We start from the raw sequence: 14,707 nt of genomic DNA, 5'->3' as shown, positions 1-14,707 counted from the left end.
AGATTCAGTTACAGGCCCTGGATATCAGACTCTCCTATAACGATGTTCAGCTGTTTCTCGCCATCGCAAAATCCATCCCAGAGCAAGCCCATGCTGCCGGCCCTGACGCAGTGGCCTTGGAGGCCAGCTCCGTTAGCAGTCACGTCCCCGGTGCGCCTCGAGCCGGAGAGGAAGTCAGAGAAGGGACGAGACATACCCTAGATCCTGTCTTGGGTAGGTGTCGAGCTATACAACCCACTCAGTCTTCCTAATGTCTACCCTTCTTGTTAACTTTCAAGATTTCCTTTTGCACAATTAAATTGTTCAGAGGATAATTACACGTCATTAAGTGTAATTATAAGTATGATCCTCTAACTTTTAAAAATTTAAGAACAAATACAACACCCCAAACCAGCTGTGCTAGCCGACACCAGTTTCCCTTTTGCCATTTCTTCCAGAGTTCTATAGATAATGCGAAGGTTTAGTTTTCTACCTTGAGTTTTCCTCCAAAGCTATGGATGATTCTAAATGTCGGTTTTAAGCTTTTATAAACACAGTCAATACAGGGAACACACTCTTAAAAATTTCAAGGTGCTCCAGTTAGGATCCCGTTTTTGCCTAGAGAAATAGATGTTTTCGTCCCCCGTTTCTGAATTTCTTTTCTTTTTTCTTCAGTTAGTGGATTAATTATATACAATTATTTATAAAAATTATGTCCCACTTTTTCCTAGAGTTACAGCTGGCTAGACTACAGGAGCTGGGATTCAGCATGGACGATTGCCGCAAAGCCCTTCTGGTCTGTCAAGGTAAGTTGCACCCCAGGTTTCCATGACCTGTTCATCTGGATAATAAGCTTGCTTCCAATTCCCTGCCTCTCCTGCTCCCACGAGGTGGCTTGGAGGGCTGGACTGTGTTTTGAAACCCCTCCATGATTTTCTTTGGGCTGACCATGATCTTGGGCTGGAAGTGATAATGAGCAGCAGTATTTCTTAGTGGATGAGAACGTGGGCCCTGGAACCGATGCTTGGCTTCAGGTTTTCACTTTGCTGCTTTTTGGTTACCTGTTAGCGACTCGGGCAAGTTACTTAGCCTCTCGGTAGCAGTGCTTCCTTATCTGTAAGAGGAGGGTAAGACCACTTCCCTTGGAGGTTTGATACAAATAGGCGCTATATGCAGAGCACTTAAGGGAAGTGCCTGGCCCACAGCGGGACCTCTAATGCTGTCAGCTGCTGTTGCTGCTGGTGGAGGCGCTGGCAATGCTGATAGTCACGACCGCCGAGTGCCCGTGTGCCTCGTCCTGTGTTTTCTTGTTGAATTTTTATAGCCTTGCAGGTGGCCATTATTATCCCATTTCCGATAAGGAACCTGGCTCAGATAGATTAATTAACTGGCTTCAGGTCACCTATTAGTGAGGGGCTGAGTCTGCCTGGGTTCTTTCTACTGCAACATAATTTCCTTCCCACCTCCCTCTGTGTGTGGTCCTTTCTCTTAAAACAGGAAGATACAGCAAAAGCTGTATTTTTTCTAGTCTACACTTACACGTACATTTTTCTGTTTCTTCACATACTATATGTACCCATACGTATATATACATATAATACTGTGTATGTTGGCAGATTGCATTGCAAATACAATTTTATAGCCCTCTTTACAACACGGTTTTATTGAGTTATAATATTATTGCGATATACTTCATATCAGCAGCATCTTCCCATGTCATTAAAATTATTTATAAACATTGATTTTTTTTTGACATTGATCAAATGATATATTTTAATTTATTTAACTGTTTTTTGTTTTTCATTCTTTCAATATTGTATACAATTCTGTAATAAATAGTTTTTGGTATGAACTTTTGTCTATAACTTTTATTTAGTATTTCCCTGGTAGAGAGACCTACTAGTATATAGTATAAATCCTGGATCAAAGGTTATAGATACATTTTTCGGGCTTTTTATTCAAATTGACCGATCTTTTTCTGCAACATTGTGTACCAGGCGACACTCTGACCAATTACGTGTGAAAACGCTGCTCTCACCGCACGATTGTTTGCATTAACTGTTATCTTTTTCCTTCTGTGACAAATGACAGTAGCTGTAGTTAGCTATTTCAGTTAGCTTAATACCTCTTAGTGTTTACATTGTCTATTTTTTTCTCTTTCTTTAATAACAAAACATTTCTTTTCAATTTCTAAGAGCTTTTTAGATTTTTGTTAATTTTTATTTCTTTAGCAGCTAAGGTGTCGTTCCATCAGTTGCGAAAAAGATAACAATGACTAATGTTAATAGAGCCTTCAGTACACGCCGGGCTCTGCTCCTGGGAGAGCTTTACTTGTGCTCATTTGTTTCCTCCTCATGGCAGCCCTGTCTGTGGGTGCTGTGGGCAGAGATCGAGGAACTTGTCCAAGGTCCAGCATCTAGTAGGTGCTGGAATCCGAAGCCAGGCCATCTTCCTCTAGAGCATATGCCCTTCACCACTCACCCCTGTTCTGTGCACTGGTCTCTGCTAATTTATAAATATGGGGTCGCATGGCTTTCCTTTCCTTTTCTTTTTAGCTTTAGCAATCTGGTTATGTTCAGAGGGCTGTTATCTAACAGTCGTGTGTCACACACATGCACTTCTCATAGCTGTCTGTTCTCAAGGAATTGTGATCGGTTGTAAAGACGAAGTATAATAGCACATCATTCTATGCAAAACTACATAGTGGGGTGCCTGGCTGGCTCAGTCCGTAGAACATGTGACTCTTGATATCAGGGTCATGAGTTGGAGCCCTGCATTGGGCATAGAGCTCACTAAAATAATAATAGTAATAATAATAATAATATAATAAAACCCTACATGGTGAAGATTACGTACTTCCCTACTAAGTGACGTCTAGAATTTGGATCCTGTCTTTTCCTCTTCTCTCCTTCGACGGATGTCATAATAGAGGAGGGATGGCTTCTGGAGGCATTTTGAACCGGATCATGAAAGGTGGTGAACTTGAGTGGAAGATGTGCAAGGGGGGTACATTCTGTTTGCTTAAAAATAGAATTGCTATCATCACACTAGGTTTTTTTCCCCCCTTTAAGTCTAAGAGTACATCTGGGAACAAGGTTCCTTTGGGCTGTCCAGCAGGTCCCTATGAACTTTATTCCTCTGTTTCCTCAATGAGTTGCTTGAGTAGCTGTGCGAACTGGCTGAACTGATCACCTTTACATTTTTTCGAAGGCCAACTGAAAAAGGCAGCAAGTTGGTTGTTTAAGAATGCTGAACCTCTGAAGTCTCTTTCCCTGGCTGCTGATAGCCATGAGAGCCAGGGGCCTGTGGCAGCCCAGCTGATCTCTGGGGTGGAGGTGAAAGCTGAGAGCGTGTGCATCTGTTTCATCGATGACTGCATGGACTGTGACGTTCCTCTGGCTGAGCTCACCTTTTCCCGTGAGTGTTGTCCTGATTTTCAGATTCATCTTGAAGATTTGCAGTGATTGCCAAGCCGTTTGCACCCCCCCCCCTTTTTTAAATGATATTCATCCTCCCCCCACCCCCCCTTAGTCGTATGGGTGAAATTTAGATAATAGTTTTACATATGTTTTTCATTATTTCTATTTTAAAGAAATGTGTATTTATTTGCCATATGTGGCCTTCAGCCTCTAGTTTGGGAATAATAGAAATTGTCATTGATGAAATTTCTGATATATTAACAGCTCTACCTAAATCATTGTTGGTGTCTCCATTTTGTTTATCTTTTTATATACCTAAAGACTGGAGTGAGTACTGTTCTTAAAGACATTTAAAAGCTAATGCTCTACCTTATATACGTTTGAAAATAAAACACACACAGTCTTACGAGAATGCTTCCCTCAGTGTCCTCCATGGGGCCCTGAGAGCTGTCTTTCACTAGCAAGTGACAAGGGTACGAGGACCCTATCCCAAATTGGGTCATTGCAGGTGGTGGTAGATGGGGCTTCTGAGGAGAGTACCCGAAAATCTCACCGCTGTGTTTCCTTTTAATATTCCATTGTTTTGATCTTGCTAGCCTCTTTTCCCTTCAAGGAAAATTCCATCCTGGGTATTGAGCTCAACCTTTGACACACTGGAGAGGCTTCCTTTTCCCTGTGCTTCAAGGCACCACAAGGGCCACTTGATTGAAAGTAACAGCTGGAATTTTTGACTGAGTGTCTTTTCTGCAGGGAATAATTACTCCTTATTTTTCTGTGGTAATCTTAAAATTTTGAGCTAATATTCATCAGGACATAACTGCTCTCATCAGCCTGCCTTCTGATTTTCAGATATTCAGGGAGAAGTATGTTTTTTATGTTCCTGCAGACTTGAAATAACACAGATACACTTGCGTGCCAAGGCTGGGACCAGAGGGAGACAAAGGTGGCATTTGCCTGAGGCACGACACTTAAAGGCGTGCCAGGAAACTCAGGAGCTATGACGAATAAAATTTTAACACAGTGGTTTTTTGGTTTTTTTTGTTTTTTTTTTTTAAAGTCAGAATTCATGCCCAAAACCCAAGATGAACAAAATCTCAAAATTTGGTGTGCTTTCCTATGATTTCATCAGTATCAGCTATGACTGACATCTCTTCACTGTGATTTAATCTGTGAAAGAAAGTTTTGGTTGTTCTTACCCCAGCGCTGTAGTAAAATTTGCTTTCATTGCAGGCCTGAGTTTTCTGCAGCATGTAAGGACTAGCCCTGAAGGGTACGCCCACTTCACCCTTTCTGGAGATTATTATAACCGTGCTCTGTCAGGTCAGTATACAAGCGTATATTATCATGGGACTTAAAAAACACACTTCAATATTTGCCTGGGCCAATTTCTACATAAATTTTGCGTGAGGGAAAGGAGGTGGGGCTGGGCAGGGAAAGATGAAACACAAGTGACTGCATGAGCACAAAAGATGGAGACTTTTCATTTTCCTAACATATCTGATATGTTGCAGCTGAGCTATTTAAACCCAAGGTTTCATATGAAGTTCATTGTTTTTGATTCAGGAGTTTGGCTCATTCTGGAATATGAAATTGCTTAGTAGCGAAGGATCATTTGGCCCCGATAGTAGCTAAATTTCTCCCCGCCCCCCTTTTTTTTAAGTTTTTATTTATTTAAGTAATTTCTGTACCCAATGTGAAGCTTAAATTCACTACCCTAGGATGAGTTGCATGTTCTTCCCACTCAGCCAGCCAGGTGCTCCTGATAGGGAGATTTCTGCCCGTAAGCCTTTTGTTTTTTTGTTTTATTAAAAAAATTTTTTTAAATGTGTATTTACATCAGAGAGAGAGTGTGGATGCGAACACAGGGAAGGGGCAGAGAGAGGGAGACGCTGAATCCAAAGTAGGCTCCAGGCTCTGAGCCATCAGCACAAAGCCAGACACGGGGCTCGAACCCACGAACCATTAGATCATGACCCGAGCCGAAGTCGGACTCTTAACCTACTGAGCCACCCAGGCGCCCGAAAACTTGAGTCTTTAAAACCCAGGGAGGTATCATTTTTCTCACCTATCAGACTGGCAAGAATGTAAGTGTGAGACTATGAGCCGCAGAGCTCTAATTTCTTGCCATTCAAGTTGTAAATTGGGGCAACCACTTTGGAAAAAATTGACAAATAGTAAGGTTGAGTATAAGCATGCTCAACAACCCAGCAACATACTTCTTCTAGGTCTGTACCCTGGAAGGATCTCTTGCTCATGTGTGCTCGGAAACAGATAGAAGACTGGTTGTAGTGTTCCTCCTCCTCCTCAAGGGGGTGTTTCTCAGAAGTAGAATGAATATGTAGACTGTGGTATATTCATAAGCGGATTACAATTCAGTGGGGAAAATAAATGTGCCACAGCTACCTGGCAGCAATATGAGTGAATCTCAGAGGCAGGTTGTTGGGCAAAAATGGAAACTTGCAGGAGAACACATACATCAGACTCCATTTATGTAAAGATCTCTAGTAGGACCGATTAACCAGCATGTTCTGAAGAAATGCATGCGTGTGTGGCAAAACGATAAGAGCAAGCATGTGATTAAAATCCCAAACTAATGTTTACTTGGAATCGGGTGGGAGAGGGTTGGTGGCAAGGGGGGCTGACATGGGAGAGTGGCACTCGGGGACTTCCAAGGAACTTCTGATTTTCTGTTTCTTAAGCTGAATAGTGGGTACAGGACTTGGTAGTAATTTTATTCTTTAAACCATATATATGTGTTGTTATAAACACATATGATATGGCACATATGATTTAAAATTAGAAATTTGAAAGAATGAATTTCTAATTATGTTCTACCTATTTATTCAACCAGTGGATTCTTTTTTTTTTTTTTTTTTTTTTTGATGTTTATTTTTGAGAGAGCAAGAGAGAGTGAGCGAGAATGAGTCGGGGAGGGGCAGAGAGAGAGGGAGACACAGAATCCGAAGCAGGCTCCAGGCTCTGAGCTGTCAGCACAGAGCCCGACATGGGGCTCGAACCCACAACCCATGAGATCATGACCTGAGCTGAAGTCGGATGCCCAACTGACTGAGCCCCCCAGGCGCCCCTCAACTAAGTGGATTCTCAACATAAGCAGGAGAATCAAATTTAGTAGTTACTTCAGCTGCTGTTAGTACTTTTCCATCCTGTGTCAGAGACTCCTTTTTCCATTTTGAGTGGATCAAAAGCAGGTCCTGTCTGCTCTTTCATAGAGAAGGCACATGCACTCTATGCCCTCCTTCCTCCCCGCTCTGGAAGACCGTGTGGGGCATGTATCTGTCTGTGTAGTGATGTCCTCTAGCCTGCACAGGCATCTGTAGGGTGACCTATAGCTAAAGATGGTGCTTTCGCTGTGAAATCACTTTGGAAATAGAAAGCTATTAAGCTATAGTTTGTCCTTGCCGAGCATTTGTGAACAGTGTTCCCCTGTAAACTCTTGATATCTGCTTAACAGATGTCTTATTTCCTGTGTTCTTTTAGGCTGGGAGCCATTTATTGAGCCATGGCCATGCTCTGTATCCTGGCAACAACAGGCAGCTAGTCGTCTCCATCCTCCTCGACTGAAGCTAGAAGCCAAGGCCAAACCCCGTTTGGATATCAACATCACCTCTGTACTCATTGGTGAGTGGAAAGTTGTCTCTAGAAGATTGGTGCCTTTCTGTACATAAGTCCCTCGTCTAGAAGACTGTTAATCCTGGTTTAGCAAATACTCAGGCCCACACCAGACATCACTTACTCAGCATGGCTGCTTTCCTGATAAACCCTAACCTAGCCTCACGATTCTTTTCAACCCATTGCTCTAGAGTTGGCATCCTGTATTAATGCCGTCAGTGACCAAGCAAGAACTTAGACCATTTGGGCAACATAAATGTCCGTGATAAAAACTCTCTCCCCCACCATGCTTGGTCATGGGTTTTTGTTTTTGTTTTTGTTTTTGTTTTTTAATGTCCTAGAAGTGAATTTAGATACATTTCTTTCCGGGTACTCACACACACAATAATTTTTAAAAGGTGTAATTTTGACCTTGTGTTTATAGTAGGATAAATTGCCTGTACTGTTTCCCATCAAGTTATCATGTTGACCTAACTCTGAAAATCACTGGGTTGAAGGATTGCCAAGCTAACGGTGTGTGTTCTGAAAGTTTCTTGGAAAACACCGACATGTACATTCCTGGATTTGATGTAGTGAGTTGGAACCACTCTATGCCTATATTTATATCATCGTAAGAAAAGAGTTACATTATCAAACAATCAGGTGTTGCCTGTCTTTGCTATGAAAACTCTCAAACTGTTTGAATTATTATCTACATGATCTGACTTTTGGGTAATACTGTGGTTATTTGAGTGATAACACATACGACTGCAAATCTGCAAACTTTCTTCAGTGTGTGTGATCGAGGCTCATAGGATATTCATTGGCTTATTCTATGTCAGAAGAAGATGAAGAGAATGTATGGTGAAATGAGACCCTAAGTTTATTGATCGAAAAATTTTAAAACCGCTGTTTTATATGATCAGATTTCATTCATTAAATTTGTCTGGATAATTGATCTCATGATACTGTATTATTTTGGTCTGATGTTATTTCTTATATAATATGTTCACCTGGAAGTTTAGGTGAAGTTTAGGGTAGTGTTTTGGAAAGCTACGATAAACAAGAGCTTACTTCGAACAAAAGAATTTTATTGATATTTCTGATGAGCCATTGTCTACTTAAAAATGTCTTCTAAGGGTGCTTGGGTGGCTCAGTTGGCTACGTGTCTGACTCTTGGTTTGGTTCAGGTCATGGTCCCACAGTCTGTAGGTTTAAGCCCCGCAATGGGTGCTGTGCTGACAGTGCAGAGCCTGCTTGAGATTCTCTTTTTCTCCCTCTCTCTGCCCCTCCCCTGCTCACACACACACACACACACACACACACACACACACACACACTCTCTCTCTCTCTCTCTCTCTCTCTCTTAAATAAATAAAAAATAAATAAAATTTTTAAAATGTCTTCCAAAAGGCATTCTTGTCTGTGGTAAAGCTTTTTTTTTTTTTTAAACCTCCGATTCCTTGTTCCTAATACCATGCTGAAACCCAGAAATATTACTGTGACTTCTTAGTGTTAAAATAAAGCTTCTATATAGCCAACTATTGGAACTGAAAACCAGAAAGCCAGAAACCAATAACTCTTGTTCTAAAAAGTATCATACCTTAGTTAGTAGAAAAGGTCTTTATCCAGGGGTGGTGCATCGTAATTATTTTGTCAACCTGCCCTTCCTGTCACATTTCTCGAAAAACAGTAAGACAGTTCTCCTGGAGAATTGTCAGCTGGATTTCAGCCTCCCGAGTTTGGTGGTTTTGAGCAGCCTCCTCACTGGTTTTTTATGTCTCGAAACCCCATCCCTTAGCAAGACATACCACGCTCTTCCAAACTAATTCCCTTTTCTAGCCTTCTTTGCTATCTCCCTTCGCCAATATGTTTGGTGTGCCACAGTCACACCGAAGTTATCAGTGTTCCCTGAAAGGGCTGTGTACTTTCGTGTCTTAAAATCTTTGCATTTGGACTTCTCTTGGCCTGGCACGTCCCTGCACCCCTAATCCCACTGGTAGACTCTAACCTCTGCTCATTCTTCAAGACCCAGCGCAAAGGTCCCCACGCCTCTGAAGATTCCCATGGACCTTGGCGTGTACTGTCCCACTTCTGCCAAAGCAGAATGAGCCTTCCCTGTTCTGTGCTCCCATAGAATTTTATTTATGACTTCGTTTTAGCTCCTTCCACATTGCGGCTTTGTGGTGATGGCTGTTTGGTTAACATTGATTTCTTCCAGTGTAGCATGTTCTCCAGGGGACAGACTTTCTGAAAACCTAGCATAGCGCCTAGCATGCAGTAGGATGCTCAACAAAAGCTTGCTTTACTGAATAGAAATTATTTGACTTGAAGCCTCGATCTTTTCTATTTCCGTACTTAATATCTTTGGGGAATTCTTTCTAGACCAGTATGTAAGTACCAAGGAATCGTGGATGGCAGATTACTGTAAACAGGACAAGGAAATAGACTCAACCACATCAGAAGACTGGATGGGCTCTTCAGTGGACCCTCCATGCTTTGGACAAAGTAAGATTTTTCTCTTCCTGTGTCTGAATAAATCACTGTTGACCAATGCAGCCATGTTTTATTGAGAAATCCAAATAGAATTGTCATTTTCTATGGAAAAACCTACAGGAAATTCTGACTGTCTTCTTTAGTTCTGTTTTAATCTCTGCAGGAGACATTTTTCTGGCACAACATATTGAACTTTTGATATGGGCTCTAATTCCTCCACCTTTGTGGGAAAGCAAAGGTCTGTGATACACAATTTTCTAAATTCTGGTAACATTGCATATGAGCTGGCGTGCCTGAAAACGCATCAAGGTCAGCCGTTAGTGAGTGTGTTTCACTTGGCAAAACTTTCCAGTTGATTGGGACTTTTGGACTGGATTTTAAAAGCTAACTTTACAGTTTTGTGAATCTAGAGGTACAGAGTTTGGGCATATTCTTGAAGGGAGGGCAGGCAGGATCCCATATGGAAGAAATTGTTAAAAGGAGGGCTCTGTATTGTTCATAAGGAAGAAAAGAATTGAATACCCAGCCTTTTGAAGAGAGGAGTCCGTTTGTTCTCTGTTAACGATATTTTCTTTCCTTAAATTTAATGCCTCACCATGAAGCTCTGATTTCCTTAGAGCTGGGGAGATTGGGACGGCCAACCGCGTGGTCCTTAGTTGTTCCACAAGCCATTGTCCTCCAAATTCAACTCAGCCCCAACTCTTTCAGTGTGGTTTCTTTGGGGAGTCCTGGCTGGGCTTCACATAGCTCATGAATGCTTAAATATTCCATCTGGCCTGCAAACATGTCACGGGAAGATGGATTTTCTTAGTTTATGAAGTATTTGAACTGGTTCGTCTCTCCTCAGGGTGTATAAGTGGATTTTCTGTCTCCCTTGTACTTCTAGAAGGAGGGACAGGGAAATGTTAGCCATGCTTGCTCTCTGTATTCCCAGGCTGTTGCTTCTGAGTCTCAAGGTCATTGCTTAGGAGCCAGGGCTTTTCAGATAGCCTCAGCCTCAATTCTGGCTCCTCCTCGAACCTTCCCAATTTGCATGTCCAAAGAATGTAACCGTCTCCCCAGAAGACTCTAAGTAATCTTTGTAATATGTAGTATGTCCTAGAGAGAGTGTTTCTGAAGTTGTTACTCATACAAGGGGATCTTGAATCCCGACCCCGTGTAAACACAGGGAAGACCTGATCTTCAGGATTCTGATGAAGGACTTTCTATTGTCCCCACCCTCCCACCTTTTTAAAAAACACTTTCTCCTCTTTCTTTATAGTTAATAAGCTGCCTTATCTGTGTTAAATGCCGGTGCTAAATTAAAGCTGGATTTTTATTTATTTACAGATCTTTATGGTTACTTAGGCTTACAAAGGCATATCTTTTTATTTAGACATAAGAGAATATACCTACATTTCCAAACCTCTTTCCTATTGGAGGTTCCTGGGTACCACCACCTATGGCGGATGGGATTGTATTCCTTTAGCAGGTCTACTAAATTAATATGGGGCGTTTGTTTTGAAAGTCAGTAGACTTGAACCTTCTTGAACCGATCGCATCTCTCGGGTCCTGCTCACGAACATTTAGTCACAGTCCCCCCAAATTTGTACACTTTCTTTGGGCGGGCTTCAAAACAAGCCCTTGAAAGAGAGATTCTTAATATGAAATCCCACCTAACGGAGCTGCTGGTTTCTCACTGTCTCTTTAGCAGGGGAAAGAAAATAGTGGCCTCATTTTTGACATCATTGTTGGCTTTGTTCAGTAAGGGCTGAGATTCCTGCAGGTAGACGTGGGTGGCATGAGTTTATGAGTTTTGTATTCAAAGGACATTTTATGGAAATATCAAATGTGAATATTCTAAAAGCTCCCATGTTTAATTTCTAATGTAAGTAATATCACGAGATAGCTCCTTGGCAGAGACTCTTTAAACTCGGAACACAGATGGACTCTTTCCCTTGAAATTTTGAGACCCGTGGGGGATTAGCCTCCTGCTGCTACTGCCTTTGCAAAGTGGACTGGAGCACCCAAGTCTGTCCTGACTGGTCTCGGGGACTTTTCCATGCCGTGTAAGAGCATGCACGCTTTAAGTGAAAAATCCTCAAAAGGCTTTTCATTCTGTTTAAAGAGAATGTGGACTACGTTTTCTTTCCCCAGTTGAGAAAAAAGAGGGGTGTGCTCCTGTGACACATCGTCCACAGTAAAAGCCAGCATAAAAATGTCTCGCTCGCTTTGTCAAGTGCTCTTTTAGCTGTTAGCGGTCACTGAAGGGAATGATCCTGTAACTGCATGATGCTTGCGATTTTTGTCACATGCTCTCTCTGTGCTAACGTTTTGGAGGTGAGTCTTCTTATTCACTGTATTTATTCTTACCCTCTAACTTTGTCTCTCCTGTCTACCAGGCCTCCCCCTTGTCTACCTTAGAACTAGGAGTACAGCCAGTCTGACTAACCTAGAGCACCAGATCTATGCTAGAGGTACAGTATAGCCAAGCGAGGGCTTGCTTTCTTTTCCTGTTTGAAGAACTGCCTTGTACATCAATTTTCTGTGAATGGGAGCCGAGTGGGATATCCCCAGTTGGGAATGTTGTGCTTTAGTAGCAGGGAAGAGCACTTCCCACTGATGAGTACGGTGACCTATCAGAAGCAGGTGCGGTGCTGACTCTTAACGCTGCGTCGTCCATCTGCCCCAACCCTCAGCTCCGCGGTGTCCGCTGCGCTGGTGCGGAAATACCCAGCGCCAGAGGTGATTTCTTACTTCGAAAAGCAAGTAAATGGAGGAAAGCCGTCCTCCATCAGGCAGCGCTTTGTTTATAGAATACCCAGCGAACATTTATTCTTTTTTTACAATTTTATAAATGTTTTATTTACTTTTGAGAGAAGAGACAGAGCACGAGTGGGGGAGGGGCACAGAGAGGGAGACACGGGATCCGAAGCAGGCTCCAGGCTCCGAGCCGGCAGCACAGAGCCCGACGCGGGGCTTGAACCCACGAACCCCGAGAGCCTGACCTGAGCCAAAGTCGGATCCCTAGCCGACTGAGCCATGCAGGCGCCTGTCAGTGAATGTTTATTCTTAGGGCAATGCCAGGGGGTCTGGGGAATAGGAGCTATCCTGATCAGGAATTGAGCTAAGAAAAAATTTCCCGGTAAATATTTGCTTAGAAACAAACTGTGATTTCTTTAGCTATAAATTGAGTGCTTCAGAGATAGAAAATAAAATGTTCTTTATTTCTGTCTCTGACCCTTTATTTAAGCTTTCTTGAGAATTTGACTAATGAGTAAATATGATAGAGGAGACCATAAACCTCAAGGATTTGGAATCCCACAATGTTCACTTCTTCAGTAGTTTGAAGGAGGGCAGTTTATGGTTTATGTATGCACTTGGCTGACCCCAGATCCTGCCGGGTCGTGATGTATTTTGTAAAAAAGACCATTAGAGCTTCCTCTGTTCAGATCAGGAATATTCATACACAGGGGCAGTACAGTGGGTTTTTTTCTGCCAGGGTTTTGTGCAGATGGATGTTTAGGGAGAGGATTCACAAAGGAAACCTGCGATTAAATCTTCACTTACTGATGGATTTATACTCTAAGCCTTTCTACCTCTGTTATTTAATCTCTCAGGCTAAGCAAAACCTTATTCCCCGTAGCTGATGAGGACATGGAGGCTGAGAGAGCCTGAGAAATTTGCCTTTGTCCACATGACTAGCTAGGAGCAGACCTGGGACTTTAATCTGTTTCTTCTGATTTACAAGCCAGGTCCTTTCTGATAGACTGGATGCTTATAAAGCACGTTTATAAGGGCCACGTTGCTCTGTGAAACAAGTCTAGCAGGCTAGAACTTTCCTCAGCCACACGAAGCCCAAGTTGGACGTGAGGAGCTTCGGGTTCTCTTGGCCTGTGAAGAAACCAGGTCTGGTCACTAGACTAGAGGCAGATTTTCTGGGGCCACAAGGGAATATGCTATTCTCTCTTGGGTGGACTTGGGAGTTTTGTTCTCTTGTGTCATGCCAAAGGCAGGTTCACAGCTGATTTGGGCTGTAGTGCAGGAGATGTCAGATTGTCCCCTGCTGTTGGGTTTGGATTTGTGAGCACTCCGTGTATTTTTATTCTCAGAGAAGCGGGCTGCTGAAGCCTGTGCTTTTGTGTGTAATCCACGCAAGAAGCTTGGGGCCCTAAGCAGTGCACCTCCCCAGGCTGTTTCATTCCAGAGCGGTGCGCTTGAGACTATCTGGATGTGGAGTCCTAGCACTTCTTTCTGTGTGACAGTGTGATCAAAGCCATTTGCCAGCTGTTCTTTTTTAATCTAATTTGCAAATGGAAACTTACAGTCTGGCTCACAGTAGGCTATGAAGGCACATCTGGCTTCTTTTCCTCCTGGGTCCTTTATCTGCTGTCATAAAGCAGCCGTCTCCCTGCACGCCTGGTGCCTCTCAAGGTGCCACAGTAAGGGCTGTGTGCCCCTGCAGACAGCTCTTAAATCTTTACTCCCCCCCTCTGCCCTGGTCACTAGCCTCATGGCTGTTCCTTAATTTTGTACTAGATGAACTTTTTTTTTTTTTTTTTTTTAAAGCCAACCTTGTGAATTAAGTGAGGCCATTGGTATGAGAGCACGAGAAATGGGTATATTCTGGGTGGTCATCTAGGAGATATTCTAGGAGATGATCACTGCAAGTAGGTAGGGCATCTCTAAAGACTAACTACAGAATTGTGGGGACGCCTTGCAGACCACTCTTCATCGGACCAACCGTTTCTTAGACTCACTCCCCTGAGCCACTGTCCTTTCGGAAATAGAACTTGCCTTAGCTTGTAATTGCTTTTTTTTTGCAGCGTTTCTAGTAACTAACTTCTGAAAACTTTAGAAGGCACAAAGGGGAAGAAAAGCAAGCGATTATTTTTTAAAAGGCAGCAGCAATTCTTGACTTCCACGATCCCAGCCCAGGCCTTAGCCTAGCAGTGGGAGAAGGCACGGCCCATTGCAGGTTTCCTTCTTGTTTTGCTGGCCGGAAGCATGTGGTCCCGGAAGATGAATCTAATTTTGCTCTCGTGTTGTCTGTGGGCAGTTGCAGTCACCCCTAGATGTCATTTTCCGCAGCTGCAGACCATTTGGGTCCAGGTCCTTCTTGGGCTGTTTCTCTGCTTTAAAGCTGGCCGCATGGGCAGGGTGAGCACGGGGCCCCTGCCTCTGCGGTTCCTGCCGCCCCCTCCCACTTTCCCAGGGCCACCGGC

General features: G+C 43.0%; 1 protein-coding gene across 5 annotated transcripts in view; it reads left to right on the top strand.

The window, feature by feature from the left end:
* Window positions 1–14,707, top strand: part of VPS13D (vacuolar protein sorting 13 homolog D) — a 257,320-nt gene that overhangs the window by 86,756 nt on the left and 155,857 nt on the right. For 4 of the 5 annotated variants that reach the window (XM_047868772.1, XM_047868771.1, XM_047868773.1 and 1 more), the window contains 6 exons: window positions 3–213; window positions 711–785; window positions 3,190–3,396; window positions 4,629–4,718; window positions 6,897–7,037; window positions 9,393–9,515. In XM_047868772.1, coding sequence (XP_047724728.1) covers window positions 3–213; window positions 711–785; window positions 3,190–3,396; window positions 4,629–4,718; window positions 6,897–7,037; window positions 9,393–9,515 — 847 coding nt within the window. Of the gene's footprint in view, window positions 1–2; window positions 214–710; window positions 786–3,189; window positions 3,397–4,628; window positions 4,719–6,896; window positions 7,038–9,392; window positions 9,516–11,884; window positions 11,960–14,707 lie in introns of all 5 variants that reach the window. The other variant, XM_047868775.1, reaches the window with a different exon arrangement.

The sequence above is a fragment of the Prionailurus viverrinus genome, chromosome C1 (assembly GCF_022837055.1).
Source record: "Prionailurus viverrinus isolate Anna chromosome C1, UM_Priviv_1.0, whole genome shotgun sequence".
NCBI classification, from domain to species: domain Eukaryota; kingdom Metazoa; phylum Chordata; class Mammalia; order Carnivora; family Felidae; genus Prionailurus; species Prionailurus viverrinus.
This window is presented reverse-complemented; position numbering and strand designations above follow the sequence as displayed.